The following is a 22536-nucleotide window of genomic DNA, read 5'->3' as shown; positions in this document are numbered from 1 at the left end:
CCTTCCAGCTATCACCTCCTTTCTTCCTTCCCTTTTAGAACCAAACTTCTGAGGACTGCCTCCGCTCTCCCGCCCTGCTCCTCACTCACCACTACCTGTATTCTCCCCTCACCACTTCACTAAAACTGCTCTTGCCAAGTAACAACTAGCTCTTTCTTCCAAAACCCAGTGGTCTCGGACCAGTCCACATTTGACAACACATACTTGACAATATCAACCATCCCTTCCTTCTGAAAGGTTCTTTCTTCCTTTGACTCTAGTTAACACCACACTCAATTACTTTTTCCTCCCACCTCTTTGCTTCCTTGGTGGGTACCATAGATGAGTTCTGAGTGAGGCAGACTCCTGAACCTGCTGTTATTGTGTTCAGAATGTTCTTTACATGCAATGTGCAATCATCCAGGGAAGAATTCCAAAGGTTTAGCAGGAATTATTTAGCACAAAATAGTTTAAGAACTGTTGTCCTGTATTTCCAGGGATGTAGCAGAAAAGCCATGAAATGATATACTGGTAACCTAGTGAAGAAGGTGCTTCAAACAGAAGAGAGTAATCAACAATGCCAAATGCTGCTAACAGGTCAAGTTAAATGCCTAAAAATTGATTACTCAAGATCCCTGGTGAATTAGATAAGGAGGTAGTGGGGACAGCCTGAGTGGAGAGATCCAGAGAGAAGGGACGGAAAAAAATGTAAGCGCAAGAGATAACTCTTTTGGAAGAGTCTTAATGAAAAGGAGGTAAAGAAAGGGAGGAGAATAGGGGGTCCAGAGAGTTGTTTTCATTTTAAGATGACAGATAACAGCTTGCTGTATGCTGATGGGAAGGATTAGCACATTCATTCCTTCCTTCAAGGACAAATTTATTGAGCTCCTCCCGTGAGCCAACCACTAAGAACACAAATAAAGACAGATAAGGCTCTCGTAGACAGTGGTGGAAAGCAAAGGTGAAACAGTTACAGGAAGATAAATACTCCAGCTGAGGTAAAGAACAGGATGACATGGTGAAAAAAGAGGGGCCCCTGAGGAAAAGGGCCAGGCAAGGATTTCCAGAGGGGATTAAAGTTTGACCTATTCCTAATGAAGGAGGAGCTCACCACAGAGACACTCCTTGCAGAGAGAAATAGCAAGGCACAGACAAAGAGATCGGAAAACATGGGTCCATTTGAGAAAGTGCAAATAGTCTGCATGACTGCACTGATGCACACATGTGGAGGAGCAGTGAGAAGCCAGATTCTGGATGATTCTAGATGGCAAGCCAAGCACTTTAGACTGTTTTCTGATGCTGGCTATGGAAAGCTTTCTAAGGACTTTAAGCAAGTGAATACACAGATCTCTGCCTTTTAAAAATACTTCTCTGGCAGCAGTGGGTAAGATGGACAGGAGAGTAGCCAGACTAGAAGCAAGGTTTTCAATACAAAGCTCTGGAAGTGATTAAGGTAATGGTGGAGGAAAACAGAGAGGACAGGCAGCTTGAGGTGTATTGGCTGTGTATGTGTTCATGTGTGTGTGCTAGGGGAAGACGCAGTAATAAGAGGAAGGAGGCAAGGAAGAACTCCCAGACTGTTTTAGATGGTGAGGTATAGAATGAAGCCCTAGGTGAAGACAGAGGAAACATGGAGAATATACTACTGCTAAGTGCAGAGAGCTCTACCAGCCAACCAGGCCTGGAGTTCAGGAGAGAGGTGAACACTGCACAGTCAAGCACATTACCATTTCTGTGATGACAGAGAAGAGATGTCCCAGGGCAAATGAGAAGAAAACAGGGTTAGGTCAGAACCCTGGAAAACACAATTTGTTAAGCAAGAGAACTGATAAAAACCAAAATCAATTAAATAGGTCTTTCTCAGAGAATACTGGTTAAATGTATTTTTCTATTTCTACTGGTACCCACTTTAAATATAATTCTATTATTTTTAGCTTAAAAGTATATCCTAATACAGTATTTTGTACATAGTAGGCATGTAAATGAAACAAAGTAGTTTACAAGTAGGGACTTTGTTGAAGGCTGATTAATGCAATTTGACAGTAAGTAATAGAGGAATAAAGAGAAATCTGGGACATATTTGATGATCTGAAAGGATTATGGAGTGGCATCTAGGGAGAGTCTACCATCATTAATCAAAAAAGTAGATTCTGAGAAACATTTTAGAACTAGCAACTAACTAGAATATTAAAAGAAATATGAAATCAATTGAATAATGAGAACACGTTTTAAAATTTTGATTTTAAGTAGGTCATTACTGAATACGTTAAAAAGAAAGTATCACAAGAGAAAAAGCAGAGTCGGTATGAACATTGAAGGGGTTTATGAATAGGAAATGGCAGTTAGTAGGAACAGGATAAAAAACTGTTTGACAAGGCAGGACCACAAGTTAGACCCCAGCACTACATGGGGTTCACTCTCATTTTTCTTGTTTACACTACCTGTTTGGTTTCTAGTTGTTTGCTTCTTGAGGTTTCACCTTTTTCTGCACTCCATAAATTGCCCTTGTCAAATCGGCCACGAAGACATGCTAGTTCTTTCTCACGTTCCTAAAACCACCAAAAGCGCTATCTTATACAAGAGCCAATAGTATGTTTAAGAATAATATTCAGATACTACTAAATTTTGCTTGTCTTCAGTCTTAAGATTAAAAAATTCATGATATGCATGGAACACAAGACAGTATTTTTGATTTGAAATAAGTGATACAGGGAACCAAGATGCTATTTATCTCTGTCAAAAAGACTGGTATTGGAATTCACGATTTGATTTCTAGATTCTATGCCGAGACCATGTAATGAATAATGTTAAAAGCAGTAAGCCAGACCTGCTTGAGCTGTTGTGCTAAATGAGTAGTAGATGAAGATGTGTTTTGCTTGAATAATCTTTCTTGGATGGCCCTTGTATTTGGAGTGATAACGGGGGTCCTATGGGGTGTGCTCCGAGCAGGACTTTGTTTGCTATGTTCTTGACAACGTTCTCCAAAGCGTTCCAGGAAAGGCTTAATTCCTGCTCCCCCTACAGAAAGCACACACATTTTGGAGGCTATTTAGAATAAGTAGCAATTATAATTTGTATTGAAAAAGTTCTAAAATCCAGCATGGCTCTAAAATGCTTTGATTCCACTTAAACTACTCATTCAGAAAGTAAACAGTATGAAAACAGCTTTTAAAAAAAAATTTACCATATTATTCTATTTAATTCCATGTCTTAAAATTCATTTATTGGATTTAGTTCTTTAAAGAAAGAAGAGGAGGAATTTTTAAAAGATAGCGTGAGAGGACAGTGGAAATTAGAAAACCCTTCAACTAAATAAGCAGAACCTAAATGACTGGAAATTGACTGTATGTGTATTATTAACAGTATTCCCTAATCACCAAAGTATTCTAGCCATGATAACCCAACTACTTATATTTCTACAGCCCAATTTATTTTATCTTGTTTTTAGGAAGCCCAATATAAAATCCAAGGATTAAATCCTTTTTCTCTCTCAAAAGAAAAATTACAGATTATTGACTTTATCAAGGGATATCTTGGTTCTACAAAGTCTTAAAACAGTATTCATTTGAAATAGTATGAGGTACACTTCAAGTAGAACAAATGGGATGATAGCATTGTACTATTATAGTAAAAGAGGTTTATATCTATCAGAAATCAGCATTTTCCTACAAAAGGCCAGAGAGTAAATATTTTGGGCTTTGCAGGCCATGTGACCACTGTCATAATTACTCAACTCTGCATTGAAGCATGAAAGCAGCCATAGACAACGTGTAAATAAATGGGCATGGCTGTGTTCCAATAAAACTTTATTTGCAAAAACAGGTAAAGGGCACAATTTGACCCACAGGCATAGTTTGAAGACGCCACATGTCACTTCATACCATATTTCAAACTGGAATGCATTAAGAATACAAAGAAACATATAAATTAAATACCTCTGAGGCCCTGATAACATTTACTGGGCATAGCCAATAGCCAAGAATAAAAAAAAAAAAAGAAAAAAAAAGGCTTCTTTATCTATGCCCTAAGTCTTTGGAAAATTGAGAGTAACTAGTCCTAGTCCATGTGGGGATTCTGCAATTGTTTCCAGCTCATTTCTCATTTCGCCTCATCTGGAAACTGACTGCTGGCTTCCTAGCCCAGAACTAATGGATTCCCACTCTCATCTCTCTGTCTACTTCTCTCTTATGAGGAACTACAGTATTCAGAGAGATTATATTTTTAAGAAGTTAAAATTTTGAATTAAAAGTCCTTCCAAAAGCAATTCTATTGAAAACAGAATATAGTTCAAAGTGAACTATATCTCTGTATATTTGAACCATATTTTTTAATCCCATGTTTCTCAACCAACAGCATGTGAGGGTATGCCAGAAGGTGTAAATCCTCACAAAATGAATACAGATTTCCAGGAGCATCAATTTACTACAGGGAGTAATTTCTAACTTTCACATGTCTATACTCACACACAATATACACATATACAAATATAATTGGGAATGGAATCATTTGTATACACATTCACTTTCCTTTGTTATTAGGGGTGCCTTCATATTGAAGTTTGAAAAGCATTGCTCTGCATACTTGGTTACAAGAATGTTTCTCCATTATGCCCTTAAAATGTGATTTCCAGTTGTATATGCTCTGTCTCCATCGAAAAGTATAGAAGAAAGTATCTACCATGGTCATTCTAGAAAAAACCCATGTTTAAACTGTTAAAGTGTAACAAGTTATGTACCTTGACCAGTAAATGGGCAAAGTCCCCACTAATGAATATTCATTCAATAAATTAAAGCTAAATTTGAAGAAGTCTCATCTTATACATTCAGGCACTTGCCATGGCAAACCAACACTGTACAATTCACAACTGGATATTTAAAATGCTGAGAACAGACACCCTGAAAATAGTCAGCACTAACTAGATTTTTTAAAAGATACATAACCTGATGTTGCAGATTTGTCTTTAGATTGAGACTGCCGACAAATTTCTCTATTTAATTCTTCTTTGGGATGAACTGTCTGGGACACAGTTGACTTCTCAATTGGTTTCGATACCTCTGTTTTCAGGGGACTTACAGGAGTTTTCTGAAGTAGCTCAGGATTTTGTCCCTCACAATTTTTAGCATCAGTAATGGATATAGTAGAAGATTTCACTGGGGAAGAAGCAGCTTTCTGAAACACGATAACACTTAGGGTAAATAACAATATTCATGATATCTAACAGTAGTCTTCTAACAAAACAAGTTTAATTCTATTTGCGTAGTAGCCTTTATGTAAACTTATGAAAAAAAATTTCTTTTTCTCTAATTGATCAAACCAATTTGAAAGGTTTGATAAAAAGTCAACTTAGAAAATGTTATTATTTAGGGGCGCCTGGATGGCTCAGTCAGTTAAGTGTCTGCCTTCAGCTCAGGTCATGCTCTCAGGGCCCTGGGATCGAGCCCCGCATTGGGCTCCCTGCTCAGCGGGGAGTCTGCTTTTCCCTCAGCCTCTGCCTCTATTCCTCCCCCACTTGTGCTCTCTCTCTCTCTCTCTCTCCCTCAAATAAATAACGCATTGGGCTCCCTGCTCAGCGGGGAGTCTGCTTTTCCCTCAGCCTCTGCCTCTATTCCTCCCCCACTTGTGCTCTCTCTCTCTCTCCCTCAAATAAATAAATAAAATCTTAAAAAAGAAAATGCTATTATTCAAATTATGTAGTTTAGCGTGTATAATACATTGAGGAGTAATTTCATATAAGGGGTAGAGTCACTCCCTATTTTAAATAACAATTCCTTTCAGATTATCTAACTAGCACCTTTATAAATTTTAACTGTATGAGACCACATTGCATATTTTTTGTATTTTAATTAAGTCAATATTAATTTAACAAAATCATATCATGTACTTGATGGCTAATTATAACATATTATTAAGTGCTATGTGCCAAGCACTTTGCTAAAGGTTTCATGCACATTATCTCATTTAATCCTCCCAATAACCCCTTCTTTCCCATTTTACAGATGGGAAAATAAGGTTTTGCAAGAGTAAGTAACTTGTCCAAAGCTACATTTTTAATTATGTGGCAGAGCTAGAATTGAATACAGGTCTATCTAATTCCAAAACCTGGCTTCACATTTAAAAACAATGCGCAGAAACATAATACCTTCCTTTTTTTTTTTTTTTTTTAAGATTGGTTTTGAAAGTTGATGACATAATTCATGTACAAGGTAAAACTTTCAAACATTTCAAAAGGATATATGGTAAAATTATCATAACCACCCTTAAAAATCCTGTTCAGCAATTTGCCTTTTGAAGGCAACTTTAGCTACTAGTTTATTACATGTCTTTTCAGAGAAATTCTACATCTTATATTTATACACATACATAAAGCACTCTACAGGGAAAGTGATGTTCAGTGCTCTCCCTGATGCCATCATTCCATTATACATCTTGAAATTGTATGAAATTAGTATAATTTACTTGTCAACTACTAATTTATCTTAGGATAGGCTACCAAATTTATGACTTTTACTTTCTATGACACCAATTTCTAAAAATACATATAAACACACCACTTATAGGTTATAAAATACTACACATACATATACATTACTACTCATAAGGAAAACAGAAAGATTTCCAAAGACCAATACTGCATTGCTTACCACAGAGCTGGAGATTGCAGCATTATTCAAAGATACACCCACAGCACTCGAGGATGGAGCTTTATTCAGAGAGGCCTCGCCATCCCTTTGGGAACAGCATGTAGCTTCCTGCTTAACACTGCTGCTATTGATCCTAGCAGATGCTCCACTTGCAGAGGAAAACTTGGATAAACAAGTGGTACCAGGCTGTTCTTGTGCACTGTTTTGCTTTGCAGATGAGTAATTTACATCATCTTCCCACGAGCAGATAGTTGCAGCAAGGTTGGCCAGACGGCCCCTTCTACCAACTGGAGTTGCCGAGGCATCTGAGAGGGCTGGTTTGGGAGGGGAGGTAGCCCTTTCCTCTGACGGCATTGGTGAGATGGGTGAGCTTTCGGGTATATCATCTGGAAATGTTTTCAGAAAAAGAGTTAAAACCTGTGTTCAAGAGTAATGCATATGTGTAATACCAAGATGGCTCCACTCAGAACTTTTAAAAGAAGTTGGTAGGTTTAAGAACTAATAAAAAAAGCTCTCGAATGCATGAAACTACCAAGCTGCTTAAATTTGACAATATCTTTTCAAAACAGATGATACTTGATCCAAATTAGAAAAAAAAAAAACGCACAAACTTCTTACACCTATTTTTTCCAATTTTTAATGGATTATGAATGCTTAGGTCATAATTTTAGAATTAATTTAGAATTCATGATGTTACAACACTGCACAATTTAAGATTACATATTCCACAGGCATGTTTTGTTTTAAAATGGAGAAGACCAGTGCTATACAATAGAACTTCCTGCACTGATGGACATGTTCTATATCCATGCTATCCAGGACAGTAACCACTAGCCACATGTGGCTCATGAGCACTTGAAATGTGGCTAGGCAACTAAGAAACGTCATTTCAATTCCTTTCAATTAATTTAAATCTTAAAAGCTATATATGGCTAGTGTCTACAGTATTGGATAGCACAGGGTTAGACAAAAATGTTTTCCCGTAGCTACTTCGTGTGGAGATAGATCTCGAATAGTAATACTTAACTTACGAAGGCCTGTAGGCATAAAGCACATAGAGGGAAGTCAAAATTCACAGCACCTTCTACTCCACAAATTCAGTCAATGGAAGAGGTATCCCTCCTACTGTCCAAGCCTTATACTTCTGCCTGAATTCTCAATTCTATCCCTCCAAAACCTCTTTTTTCTCTACACATAAATATGCTCATCTGTCTCTAGCTCTGTCTCATCTTAGAGCTAAAACAAACACCCTCTCATCAACATACACCCCTTTTTAGCTACCGTCCCTCTTGCCCTGCACAACATTCTCTCACCACTCGACCCACTTGAACCCGCCTCTGCCTACACCGCTGCCCTGGGGTTGCTTTTGCTACTGTCACTAGAGGCCAGGACACACTCTGCAGGCTTTGTGTTTCCACCTGTGACGACATCCTCTACCTGTTCTGCCCTTGGGCCATATCCTCCATGGGGTCCTTCTACCCAGCAACCACCTCCATTCAGTTATCCCCCAGGCACCCCAAATAACAGATGGGACTCTGAAACTGCCCCAAACATGTTCCTCCTCATCATGGCCTCCTTCTCCTTCTCCTCCTCCACCACCCAGACACCTAACCCAGAGATTCTCCCTCCTAAATCTTACAGATCCCGCCTCTGCTCTTCACTCCCACCGGCCTTCATCATTCCGCACCCGGATTATAACATTAACCTTCTAACTGGTCTTCCTGCTCCTGCTCGAGTCTCTGCCCTGTTCAATCCCTTCTCAATTCTGATTCTCAAATCTGATGTCTCTACAACATTTGCCTACTTAAGCTCTCCCAGTACCTCCCCATCACCTCCTGGTTAAATTCCACATGCTCTGGACCCTGCTGCTTTCTCCAAACTTACCTCTTGCTTTTCCACCAGAAAATACCTACTCTTTGTGTCCGCGCTATGTTTACGGTACCTCTGTGCTTTTTATGCATTCTGTTACTACCTCCTCCACTGTCTGAAGCCAGCAGTCCCTCAATGTCCAGGTTGATTGCCTCTGCTTCCTCTAGAAAAGCTACCCTGACTACCACCATCCCTGCCCTTTTGCATACCTCTGTCGTGTTCCTAAGAATAAGCCCTGTCCTCTAAGCAGATAACAGTTTTATTATCATGTTTTAGGAATGGGCTTAACAGACCTCTAGCTCTTCTAACTATTCTCTATCAGAAAAGAAGCTTCAGTTAAGTTACATTTTAGTATAATCCCTCATTTAACTGGTTTATACCCACAGTCCTGGAGAGCATCCACTAAATCATTCATCACAAACATTTTATTTTCAAGTTTCAATGCTTAAAATTAGACAGGCTATGATGCCTTAATGAGACTTATTTTCAAGGCTGAGGTAAGCATTTGTTAACATTTACTTTCAAAATGTTTAAAATCCCTGCGGAAATGCTTTCTGCCCTAGAATGTTTATGGCCTTGGCTGTTCTTCTGGCCATGCATGAAATCACAACCCTCTTTCTACTTCCCATAGAGATTTCTTACCAAAGAGAAATGAGACATCCTTGTATTTAGGCACATTTACCAATTAGCCTCCTCAGGCATTGTAAAGAAGCACGGTTAGCCCTGCCCACTCCTAAAATCACTAGGTATAATAGACAACATGGTATAATAGGGTATATCATCTGGAAATGTTTTCAGAAAAAGAGTTAAATAGGGATACTAGGTATAATAGACAACATGGAATATCTGCATCGTTCCGTACCCGAGAGCATCAGGTAGGTCACAGCAGGCAAGAGTTGAGCCCTAGAATCAAACAACTGAGGTTGGAATTTTAGCTGCTGATTCTGGTCAGGTGTCTTAGCTTCTTGGAACCCAGTTTCCTCTTCTATAACGTGAACAAAAAAGTGGTATGTATGTCCTAAGATTTTTATAAGAATTAAATTCTATACTATATTAGAGGGGCGCCTGGGTGGCTCAGTCGTTAAGCGTCTGCCTTCGGCTCAGGTCATGATCCCAGCGTCCTGGGATCGAGCCCCGCATCGGGCTCCCTGCTCCGCGGGAAGCCTGCTTCTCCTTCTCCCACTCCCCCTGCTTGTGTTCCCTCTCTCACTGTGTCTCTCTCTGTCAAATAAATAAAATCTTTAAAAAAAAAAAAAAAATTCTATACTATATTAGAACAAAAGATATTTAGAATGCCTTAGCACTTTACACAGTATTTGCTCTTGAAATTGAATTTGCTTTACACAGTATTTGAAATTACCAGCACTGCCAAAAAGGGTAATCTTAAATGCTCTGCTGTCCAATACTTATCAAAATTTTAGACCAAAGAATTGACATTTATGAAAGACTGCCTAAAATCTATGTAGTCCATCCATTTCTTCAGATCACTTAGTCTCAATTCTGGCTATGCATCAGAGTAACATACAGAGATTTAAAAAAAAAAAAAAAAAAGATAAAAGCACACCCCAGGGCTCCACCACACTCCTGAGATTCTAATCCAATGGTCCAAATGTTTCTGTTACACAGGAGCCAGGCTGAAAGCCAAAGCTTGAGGAACACTGCCTTGGGTAAGGCCCAGTTGCCACTGAGCTGTCCACCTGTACTATGTTGGCTCTCTTTGGAACTGTGTTCACTGAACTGAGCTTGGAGACAGGCCACCTGCCTACTACCTTGAGTAACCTTACACATTAACTACCTTCTACAAAGTCATCTTTGAAGATCCAGGGAGGAAAGTTCTCTTGGGTCTTAGTTCCAGCCATGGTTCTGCTTTAATCTTATAAATAGTCATATAAGTGACAGTGTTTCTCCTCCTTACCTTGGCTGCTAGCAAATTCATAACTCTGGCAAGTGAGGTGGACCTTAACACCTGTATTTTACTTTGTTCTTCCTTCTCTTCACCCTAGAATTCCCTTATTTTTCTTGTTTTGTAATATAGTTGTTTTTGTAAGTCATCTTAAGGCTTTTTTGGTAACAAGATAGAAGACAAAATTGATCACAGAACACATAACCCTGCTGCATGACTGCTGATTTGCTTTTAGACTCTCCATCTGAGCATGAGCCCATGGGAGGCAAGCATCAGGTCACTTCATTGGTTCCCAGCACCTTAGCATAACATGTGTTGTAGGTGTTCAGTAAGTGCTTAGGTTTTCTCTCCCCTCTATCAAATAGCATTGCATACCTTAGCCACTCAAATTTATTTAGTTAATCCACGAAATAGGATTTCTTGAATATAGAGCTGAAGATCAGCAATGCTAATAATGCTGAGGGTATAGTTTGTTCTCTATTGTCTTTTATTGCCAGTAAGAGCTATGGTTATGAGACCAAGCTTTTGTGAACTAGTCTAAGAACCTCAGCAGCATCTACTTCAATGAGAACACAACCAACTGATAAACACACTGTAAGTGATGGATACTGAGGAGACAGATACAACAGAAGCATCGATCTTTCGTGTGTTAACTGATATATCAAATTTTCAACCTACCTAGCTGAATCTTATTGAAACAGGTTATCCATACCTGTCAGATCATTATTATCCCAGTGGCGCCGCTGCTCCGCCAGCTTTTGCATTCGTGTTTTCACGGAGGAGCCCGCAGCGGCTTCCAGTCTTGAGCCGAGCCCTCGCCTCACGCCTGGCACGGGTGCCGGGACAGCCTCCGCATCGCTGGCGGGAGCAGGTGCTTGCGGCTGCGCCTGAGGAGGCGGAGGACTTGGAGGACGGCGTTTGGCCGAAGCTGACGCAGCCGGTGTTTCATTTTCCAAGTCAGAAACTTCTACTTCGGTGTTGTCAGAGCAGTGCTTTTTGGATGGTGATGGTTTTGTACCAGATTTCTCTAGATTAAAAAAGACACCCCCCCACACACAAAAAAAGTTCAAAATTCCGTAATTTCTCATAGCCTGAAAAACTAGCAGTAGGTACTTAACAAATTATTAAAACATGATGCTTCTCTATTCGCTTTAAATGATTTTCCTTATAACAAGAAATATGTAAAATTCTACCTTCAGTAACTTAGGAATCTGATGAGAGATTTCTTTTTAAGCAAACATATAATTTATGGTTTAAAACACCCAAATGAGAAGATATTCAAATAATATGCTCAAGATATAGGCCTAATACTTTATGTAGTCTTAAGACACTAGGAAATAAAAAGTGCGTACACATAGAACAAATGCTTTGAGTGATTTTGAAGATCACACAGCCCAATCACCGCATTTTTAGGTAAGGAAAACCAAGCCCAGAGCAATTACATTACCTGCCTAAAATAACAGAGCTAAGGGTAGAAACAGGCTTTCTCTTTTTAAAACAATCTTTTATGAACAATAATAAGCAAGGTTAGAAGAGAACCTGGCTTGAGGTTTAGGAAAGGCAGGGAACCAAAACAGTCACGGAATTATCTGGTTAATACCAAGCCATGTGCAACCATGTGCACATGTGCAATACCAACCATGTGCAAAGCCATTGGCACAAATGTTTTCATATTTTCATCACATTTCACTTTTTTTTTTTAAGATTTTATTTATTTATTTGAGAGAGAGTGAAAGTGATCACAGAGGCAGAGGGAGAAGCAGACTCGCTGCTGAGCAGAGAGCCCGACACGGGGCTCGATCCCAGGACCCTGGGATCATGACCCGAGCCTAAGGCAGACGCTTAACCGACTGAGCCACCCAGGCGCCCCAACATTTCACATTTCAAACTGCCATGGACACCTATAAGATAAATTAAAAAGTCCTAAAATAAAAAGGAGCTACCCAAACATAAGGTATATTATTTCTACCCAAGAATGAATTTTAATATATCTCCTGGGAAATTAACATTTTAGGATATAGGAATGTAAATTACATGAGGCCAGTTTCCCTGGTGGTCTGACCCAGTGTTCTCGCTCTGGCAGTACCCAAAGTTCTGTTAAGTGGGAGCCATGATTGCCCTCATAGACATCAATCTAATCAAATAGACATTATGAAACTTTCTCATCTTCTGTAACTCACTTATAGATCTCTTTTCTATTAACTCATCTAATAAGTTTTTGAAAGTATTCCAATTTTAACATGCATCACCATCTGGAAATACAGAATTCTTTAAGTTTATAGTTCTCATATAAAACAGTAAATATTTCCACTGCAAAATCAAAACATAGCTGCAAGCACTAGTTTTAAAGTACACAGTAATCAACATTTCATTGTATAAACCTGTGTCACAACAAAAACAGGAAAAGATTCTGAACTGGATCTAAGCCTCTATTTTCCTGACCAAATACCATATGTATATAATATATATACCACATATGCAATATATATGCCATGTATCTCTGATATATATACCACATATGTATAATATATATATGCCATGTACATGTAATATATATACCACATATATATGTGATGTATATGGTATTCCCTCTCTTCAAAATGTATAAATACATGAAAATAAATTCCCATTCTCTAGTTAGCTTACAAAATAATCGTGAGCCCGCTCCATGCCCTCATCACTTTTGTAATACTGATTTTACCTTCTGTGATGCTCTCTTTCTATATGCATTTTTAAATCTATGCTAAGGAAAATTATAATCTCCAGACTCTTCCACACTCCAGGAAAAGATTAAGGTGGCAACTTACTGATACAGGCTAGGGATGCCAGGATTTACGAAAGAATAAGATAAGTTTCTAGGTGAGTTTAGGTTTGTTTGTGTATATTTATTTATTTTTGTCTAATTCACCAGTTCTTAGATTAACCGCCTATACCTTGAGCCTAGCTCTAGAGAGCTGGTTCAAGAGAGGATGAAAAGGCTCATTAAATTTCAAGCATCTGCAAGCAGGTCTGCCTTTCGTTACCCTGCTCATGCCAGAGACCAACTGAAAACTTGGTGGTCAGCTGTTCCGGCACTGTTGGGGTAGATAAACTCCACACCACCACTGGGCACTGTTCCTCTGCTCCTTTACTTTTCTCCCCTTGGGGGTTTTAAGGATGTCTTTGGGTTGAGAAAAATGAAGTTCGAGCAATTAATTTGAAGTATTTATTAGATATTCTGCTCTGGTCTGGTAGGTCTAGGCCTAATACAATCAGCCTGAACTAGAACAGAAGGCTGATCTTTCCCCCAGAGGCTATTACTACATTTGTCTCCCAAAGACCTGGGTCTTTCTACACACACAGTAAAATGTTTGGGGCTTATCTCCTTTAAAAGATGCAAATTTTGTTTTTCCCCCACAAAGTCTTTTACCTTCACTACCAGGTAAGGGTTGTTGGTTACTTGCTTCTGAAAGCGGCTCTCTGGCCCTCTTGGCGTGAGTCACAGACCTTGCAGCTGCCGCGGGCCTCTCGGCCATCTTTCTCTGGAGGTTCTCTCGCCTGGCACGGGTTCGTTCCAGCAGTTTCTACATATGTAACACAGCGGCATTAAAACACAAGTCTAGTCAAAAGTTCACAAAACCTGAGGTACCTTCTAAAATCACCAGTTGCCAGGTAGGGTAACAAATACATTTCAAAAGTGAAATCCTATGTAATTTAAGTCAAAATTTACCAAATAAGCACCCCAAAGTCAAAACTACTACAGATGCAACAAGAATAAAATGTGTAAAGTTGGTTGTATGAGATTTAAAATGGCCAGAAGTTTTTTCTGCTTCCATCCAAAGGTAGAATCTATTTTCACAGCCTTGCATTGGGCTGGCCTTATGATTTACCTTGACCGACAGAATGAGGCAGAGGTGATACTGTGTGACTTTCGACCCTGGGCCTCAAAGGTCTTAACAGTTTCTCTTCTCATTCTCTTGGAACACTGCCACCAGGTGTAGAAGCCCAGGTCAAGTGTGCTAGAGACACCTGGCCCAGCTGAGAGCTAGCATCAACCACCAGACTTGTGACCATCCAGTCCCAGATCATTTGTCAGATCCCTGCAGCCTCCAGCATGACCCCAGGGGACACCACTGGAAACACAGCCTCGGGTGAGCCCAACACAGATTGCCAAGCCACTGAATCATGAGAAATAATGCGGTGGTTGTTTTAAGCACTTTGGTGGCGACAATAATAGTCTCCCAAAGATGTTCATTTCCTAATCCCGTCAACCTGTGAATCTGTTACTTTACTGGGCAAAAGGGACTTTGCTGATGTGATTAAGGGTCTTGAGATGGAAAGATTATCCTGGATTATCTGGGTGGGCCCAATGTAATCACAATTGTCCTTATGAGACAAAAAGAGTCAGGAAGGTCAGAGATGTGACAACAGAAGCAGAGCTTGGAGTGATGGGATTGGTGGCTCTGAAGATGGAGGAAGGGGCCACATGTCAAAAAATGCAGGCGGCCTCCAAAAGCTAGAAAAGGTGAGGAAACAGTCTCCTCTAGAGCCTTCAGAAGGAACACAATCCTGCCAACACCTTGATCTTAATCCAGTAAAATCCACCAGCCTTATGACCTTCAGAAGGTAATAAATATCTGTGATTTTTAAACCACTAAGAGTGTGGTAATTTGTTATAGCAACAAAACTAATACAGCCACTAAGATTTGGTATAATGGTAAATAGCAAGAGATAACACATATTTAGTCCTTTGAAAACATGACATTTCCTAAGATGACAAGAAAAAAACCACTAAAAAAAATCCCATGTTTTATTTAACTCAATATCAATATATACTAAAATGATTTTAAGTTGGTATCTTAACCATTCCATAAACTCATGACTACTCTGTTCTTACCCTGAATCAACTAATGCTTCTATTCAAATAAGCGTAGTAGAACAAACACAAAACCCTGTAAAACAATTCTTTTTCTTTCAAAAGTACACAACTAAAGGAGGCATGCAAATTATTGGTTGGAGTTTCTTTGCCCTGCACACACAGATACAGTATTAGTGAAGACTAAGGAATTGCACTCCCATTTGACTTTTTTAATTTCCTTAATTAAAATAGAATAATTATTCTTTAAAATTCCTCTGAGTATGCAAAAGAAACATGAACTAAATTTGGAAGGTACAACTCTCCAATTTTCTTAGGAATGATTTCCTCACTATAAGAAGTGAGGCTAAATCTAAATGCCATGTCACTGAAAGAGTTAATTTATGAACCAAATGCCTCCCAAGACACAAGACCTTCAACCTTTAAATAAAGTCTTCAAACTCAAAAGTGATACATAAATTCATATATATCTAATTTCCCCATGATAAAATATATCACTCCCCAGATACACAACTAGACTAATTTTATTCATTCATGGACATGCCCACATTCCATTCTGGTCAGTTAGAATACTTGTGAGTCAGTGTATCTTCAGTTACTATGAGCAAGAGGTCGGTTACAAAAGAATGTGGCTTTGCCATTCAAACATACACAAGTACTCTATTGTCTATATTAGATTCAAAGATTTCAAAATTTAAAAAAAAATTGAAACAGATAAGCAAAAGTTCCCTAGTCTATAAAATAAGAACTAAAGATTAATTTAAAAGAAATTATATATCTAAGGAACATAAACTCAACAGTTCAATAAATCTAAGTCTCTACAAAAATGCATCAGGAATTCAAGGGTTCTTTATAAGGTACATTCCTTCAAATATCACACCTCCTTCTTTAAATAATAGAGGCATAAAAAAAAACTACAATAACGTAACTGGGAAATAAGACATTCCACATGGATGAATCTAAAATAAATGAAGCTTTAGTCCTTAAGCAATTTCTGCCACATACACACCTGAAATCATTTCTGATAGAAATCTTTCTACGAGGTATTACTGATTTCCCTACCTTCTTAAACAAAGTACACTCAATATAAATTATTATTTTCAATATGCTCTAGCAGCATTCTTTCCCAGGTCAATACAGAGAGTTTCATTTAATTCTCAAAAATAAGAGAAACTCCATTCAAAACAATAACAGCATGTTTATTTATTGCACAAGAGAAGATGTTTTACAGACTATTTTAATTGTGGCTTTTTTAAGGATCCTACACAGAAAGCTCTGACTTAAGGCACACCTAGCTCTGGGGTGCCCTATGACATTCTCAGTCTCAGACTCTCTCTCTCAAATAAATAAAATCTTTAAAAAAGATTAAAAATAAAAAGAAAGAAATGGCAAGGCAAGATTCAAAAATCAGGCTCCAGAGTTTGGGCTCTTAATCAGTTTGCTATAAACTGTCTTTTAAATGGCTCAGTCCGTTAAGCATCAGACTCTTGATCTCAGTTCAAGGTCATGAGTTCAAGCCCTGCATTGGGCTTCACACCAAACTGTTTTTTGACTAAATCCAATTGTTCTTTTTAAGAACTTTTTGTCAGGAGAACTAACTTCATATTAACATAACTTTTTAAATGTTATCAGCTGATCATAATAATAAACATCTGCCTTAACTTGCTTGTTTGTCCATGAATCAAGATGGCTTTTTTATTTCTGGTTGGTCCAGGAAGAATATAGAAAGACACTGCCCTGTGGACCTTGTCTAGATCCTTATTCAAACAAATTGCAAAACCATGAGACACTTAAGGAAATCTGAACATTGACAGAATATTTGATGATATTAAGAAATTGCTCTTAAATTCTTAGGTGTGATAACAGCACTATGATTTTTTTCAAGTGCTTAATGATAAATACTGAAATTATATGATCTCTACAATTTGCTTCCAAATAATTCAGTGGGAGGGATTGGAGGGGAATACAGTGAAACAATATGGCCACATGTTGTTGCTGGGTGATGAGTCCATGAGGAGTTGTTATACTTGAGAATTTGAAATTTTCTACAATAAAGGAAAGAACATGGCAAAAATGTTCTAACAGTTACTGTTGTATATAATTATTTGTTTGTAAAGTAATTTGCACCAAATGGCTCTTTTCTTTATTATTTCAGCAGAATGTTATTGGATGTGCTTGATGTTAGGGAAACATCTCTCTGAATACGAAAGAACAGGCCTGCATTCATAAAGCTGACAATCTGGCAGAAAGTATATTCAACAAGTAAATGCAAGTGAGAGGAGCACTGTGAAAGGTGATCCGCCCTCTGAGGAAGGGAAATCAGAGTGTGAGCTGGTGGTTAAATCAGTTTGCCAAGCAGCAGGGGCAGGGAGAGAAGAGTGTGCCAGAAAACACCAGTGTCAGCAGGAGGAGAAGCAATGCACAACAGCCTCGTTTGAGGAAGAGAGTGTAGGATGGTTGTAGCTTTCTCAACTGGAGTTACCAAGAGAATTAGCCCTAATGCCCTGACATTAATGTAATGAATTAACATCTCTGCTATGCTTGTAGGATGGCATGGTTATGAATCACCTCTGGGAAAATTAACAAAATAGTCTCTCAAATCATTTTCTGTGGTTCTGATAAGGAACTCTGGTTGAGAAAATCACTTTATTTTCAGTCCTTTAAGACAAAGAACTGTACCAGTCCACTTCCGTGTGCAAAAATGTTATGAATGCTATAATTAAGCACCTGGTCATTGGAACCAATTCAAACAGATCACTCATTACCAATTAAGGAAAAGATGTCAAAGCCGTTTATTCCAACTGCAACCGATCTAACTTTTTATAATGTAAACCGTACATGTTTCTGAGCACACTGTAAAGCGAAAGCTTTCTTTCAAACAAAAGTTTCTTTCAGCTGAGATTTGTACTAGCTTCGGAATGGTATTTTCAAGTAAAATGAAATACAATTTTCAGCCAACTTTCAAAATGCTTTGTTCCTGTCAGCTACTTAGGAGAATAAAAAGAACATTTGGGACACATAGGGCTAATGTTTTAAGGACTCTTATCCTAGCTTAGTAACATGAAATATCCTTTTTAACTTCAAAGTATGTGTAAAATATTTGGTGCACGATCACCCCTATTCCTTAAAGCTAATACAAAAATGTGTTCTGGGTTTTCTGTCAGAATCCTTAAGTAAGGTTAACAAATTAATGTTTTCCCCTAAAAGATTGAGAATTTGAAACAAAAATAAATAGTCTTATGTTTGAATACAAGTAAACTGTAACTGCTGAAACTTTTAGCATCTTAAACTTATGGAATTGTAACTACATCTCCCAAAAAAGAGTAGAAACGTATTGCGGTCCTGCAGTGGGAGCTCAGGGAGGAAAGTCTCCATAGCATTTAAGTTTTTGAATCTAGTGTAGAGACATTTTTAGGCCCACTTTGCAACAACTCAAGAAATAACAGTTTGAAACTTGCACAACAACCTAAAGAAACAGGAACTGTCCTGGAAGAAAAGGAAGTGGACAACTGACAACACGAAAACTCCTGAGTATGTCCATGTACATTCTCAACAAGACTGCCCAAGGATAGAGAAATAATTGACACAATGACGCAATTAATCCACATTCAATTTCCAAAGGACAAAAGACAAGCATTGCTGTAATGTTATGCTCCATAAACACACACAAAGAGGTTTACTATTTCTTTACTCTGCTTCTTTAAATTGTCGGCTTTTAATTTTGTTTGTATATATTCGGCTAGCACTGTTTCCTTTCCATTCAAGTGTCAATCCCGGGGATGAAACTTCTTCCCTACTTAACTGAGTAATCAAATCTGAAGAAACCATTGACTCTGTAGGAACGGATGCAATGGTTTCGGGTATTGGCTTATTTTAACGTTTTGCTGTCATTTCGTTAACAGCATCTTTTAAATGCATAGCATTCTGCGGGCCGCATGAACCCCGCAAATCACATTCCATTTGCAGGCGGCGGCTGCACACAGCACTGAGTCATTCAAGCACCCGACTCCACCCTACCCCTTATCCCCGCTTTCACTTCCAGCAGGATCAGTTCCGCCAGGCCCCAACCTCCCCCTCGGAAAGGACAGGGCTCCACTACAGAGGGGCGTTACAGTAATCGGGGCTGACAGCAGGCTTTTCGCTACCGCCCTTTAGGACAGACTCAAAACTTTCCTCCCTGAGCTCCCACTGCAGGACCGCAATACGTAAGCAGCGGACCCACCGCAGCCGCGGAGCCGGCTGCGTCCTCCCCCCACCCCCTTCTCCCCTACGGCTCTCCCAGGCGGACCCCCCGCACCCACACGCTGCGCAGGCGCGCGCACGCGCCCTCCGCCCGGTGGGCCCAGAGGTCGACGGAAGGTGGGAAAGGTTAGGGTAGGGGCCGACAGTGGCAATGGCAGGCTGCGCCCGCAAGTTTTCTCACCTCGGTAAACGGGTCCATCGCCCCGGACTTCGCGTGTCGATTGCAAGACGACGGAAACGGTGGTTCAAATTCAGAAAAAGAAAAGAAGTGAGTTTCGGTTCAGTGTGTCACTTGGAGAAAACCAGAAGGCCGGGGCGGGGAGGACTCTCCCAAACTACTCGCCTCTACCCCTCAGCCTCCAGTATCAGATTCGGCCTCCTGCGGCCGTTCAAATTTGAATTTCAGCGCCTGTACAGCGCGCCTGCGCGCGGGGCGGAGCGGGACACGCCTCTGCCCGCCCCGGCTCTCGGTCACGTGGCCGTGCCGGGCCGCGGTGGTTCCCCTGGGTAGCTGGCCTCCTGTCGGTCACACCCCAGCTCCGGAGGCCGGGATGCGGCGGAGGTGCGGCGCTCCCGGCGCTCCAGGCGCCTCGGGGCCCGAAGCCCCACCCCAGCGCTCGCCTGTTTAAGCTGATCCCTTGGAACCTTACCGCCTTCCGTCATTCCTTAATACAGGATTAACAGCCCTTGTGTTTGAAATCCCACTGGCCTGGTGGCTTCTGTAGCTTTCCGCCCGCCCCTGCGTCGCCCTAATGGGGACTGCGGGCTTGACCCTCACGAGGGGCTTCTCTAGTGTGGGTCCCCGGATAATTGGGGCTAATGACCCACCTCGGGCGCTAGATACCTTTCTCATTGGGAAGATAAGGCTATAACCTTAACAGACTGTGTGAAAAGTTCATACACAAAACTCCTGTGGTGCCTTTCTATTTTAAATCCCATCCAAATTTATACAGTGTTAGAGCTGGAAAGATTAAGAAGCCATCCACCTTGATGCTTTTACAGCCGAGAGCGGGGAGACCCTGAGACAAATAACTCTTGTCCAGGAGAAATGAAAATTCCATTCTCAGCTCATGGTCCTCTTTCCATCACGAGATCAGCTGTGTCTCACGATTGTTCTTTACAGATTACTCAGAATTGTAAAATACATTATGTAATTACTGTATCAGATTCCTTTCTTCAGCAGGTGTGTGCTAGGGCTTGTAGAGACAACAGTTCTTGACTTGTTCAGCTGAAAAACAACACCATGTAGATTAAGGAGTGACTGCCTAACGGCTGAACAAACCAAAACTATTTCTCCCAAGTAAGATGTTTTGGTATATTTAATAACCTTTCCATCCTAGCATTCAGTAGACATTACAAAAAGTATTTCACTAATAATATATTTAATTTGAATTTTGATGCTATAGGTTGTAATAAAAAGAATTCTGAGTGTGGAGTAGGAAGAAATTGCTTGGGATTTTGGCTCCACAAGGACCATGTGACCTTAGGCAAATCATTTAATCCACTATTTTTAAAACCTTTTGAAAATATAGTTAAAGCTGACCCTCTACCTAGAAAAACGCCCATTTAATCATAAAGTATTTGACACAGAATTTCATGAAGTTCATAGTCACCAAGTTAGCAACTTATGGTTTGGCTTCTCTGGATTTTAGTTTACTCATCTATAAAACAGGAACCATCAACTGCCCTGCATTCTTCAGAGTTGTTGGGAGGATCAGATGAAAAACTGAAACAGAACCAGAAGTATTCTGTAATAAGCCACTACTCAAGTGTTTGGTGTATCAAATTATTAATATTTAACTCAAAATATGCTACTTATGAACCAAAGAGGAAACGATGTTTGCATTTTTTTCACTGCTAGACAGGAAAGGTGTGTGTATGTGTGTTGGAGGGGAGGGAGGAGAGTGTTTTAAACAACACTGGAAAATAAGTCATTAGAAATTTATGTAGTCAGTGTGCCTTCCCACTTTGGCTTCTGTGAGCCTTAGATTCTTTATAACCAGGTTCTAGTCAAGACTAAAAGAGATACATAAAGCACATAGTGCAGTATAACTACTCCAAATATTTAGTTTATCTTCTTTCATAATCCCCTTATGTCTTTGGTCTTCACACTGATAATGATGACGGTGAAGATGATAGCAACCGCCAAAACAGTAGCTACAATATGTTAAACACCTCCCAGCTGCCAGAAACTGTGCTAGATACTCAAGTCTACTCTTCCTGGAGTACAGCCATTGTCACCCTAACATGTCTCCTTTTCTCCATTCTTACCCCTGGTACTTCATTCTTCAGTTTATAAACTGGAATTAACTTTTCTCCTTTTAAAACTTGTATTATATTTCCAGTTTACAAAAAAGTAATGAATAAAACATGACCATGTACACACCACCTAGCTTAAAGAGATATATAATTTTATACTTGAAGTCTCCTGTGTGTCCCTTCTTAATTCCATTCACCTTCTGCTCCCCAGGGGTAAAACTATCCTGATTTTAATGTTTATCATCCCCATGAAATTTATGTACTTTCATTACATCTACATATATATCCCTAACAATGTGTTGTGATCTACATAAAATTTTTTTACTATATGTATCTTTCCGCAATTGTTTATTTTTCTGCTCCATATTCTTTTCATGAGATTCATCCTCACTAATAGCTGTATTTCCTTCATTTTCAGGGCTATATTATATTGTATGAATATACTTGCAATTTATGTATCTACTATCCTGTTAATGGATGTTTAGCTCATGAACAATATTTCATTCCAAAGATTCCGTGATACTATAAATTTTTTTATGTCTCCTTTATACACATGCAAAATTTTATCTACAGTAATGTACCCAGGAATTACTTTGATAAATATATTTCAATATTATAGCCAGATATTAAAAATAAATTTAATCTTCAAAATGATTGTCACAATTTTTACTTCAGTCAGCAGTACATGAGCATGCCTGCTACTTCAGGGCCTCCCTAACACATGGATACTTTATTTAGATTTTGCCATTCCTGTCTGGGTGCACTTCTCTTACTCCTGAACTTGAGCA

At 39.4% G+C, this 22536-nt stretch overlaps 1 protein-coding gene across 3 annotated transcripts in view; it reads right to left on the bottom strand.

Annotated features, from left to right (window-relative positions):
• Window positions 1-19895, bottom strand: part of ANLN (anillin, actin binding protein) — a 49512-nt gene extending 29617 nt beyond the window's left edge. Inside the window, exons 1-7 of one of the 3 annotated variants that reach the window (XM_078059461.1) lie at window positions 19671-19895; window positions 13802-13955; window positions 11105-11419; window positions 6621-7006; window positions 4920-5148; window positions 2807-2997; window positions 2421-2528 (exon numbers count right to left, since the gene is read on the bottom strand). In XM_078059461.1, coding sequence (XP_077915587.1) covers window positions 2421-2528; window positions 2807-2997; window positions 4920-5148; window positions 6621-7006; window positions 11105-11419; window positions 13802-13955; window positions 19671-19688 — 1401 coding nt within the window. In that variant the 5' untranslated portion in view covers window positions 19689-19895. The remainder of the gene's footprint in view (window positions 1-2420; window positions 2529-2806; window positions 2998-4919; window positions 5149-6620; window positions 7007-11104; window positions 11420-13801; window positions 13956-19670) is intronic. The other 2 variants (XM_078059460.1, XM_036101072.2) reach the window with 2 other exon arrangements.
• Window positions 19896-22536: the final 2641 nt, after the last annotated feature.

The sequence above is a fragment of the Halichoerus grypus genome, chromosome 12, assembly GCF_964656455.1.
Source record: "Halichoerus grypus chromosome 12, mHalGry1.hap1.1, whole genome shotgun sequence".
Taxonomy (NCBI): domain Eukaryota; kingdom Metazoa; phylum Chordata; class Mammalia; order Carnivora; family Phocidae; genus Halichoerus; species Halichoerus grypus.
This window is presented reverse-complemented; position numbering and strand designations above follow the sequence as displayed.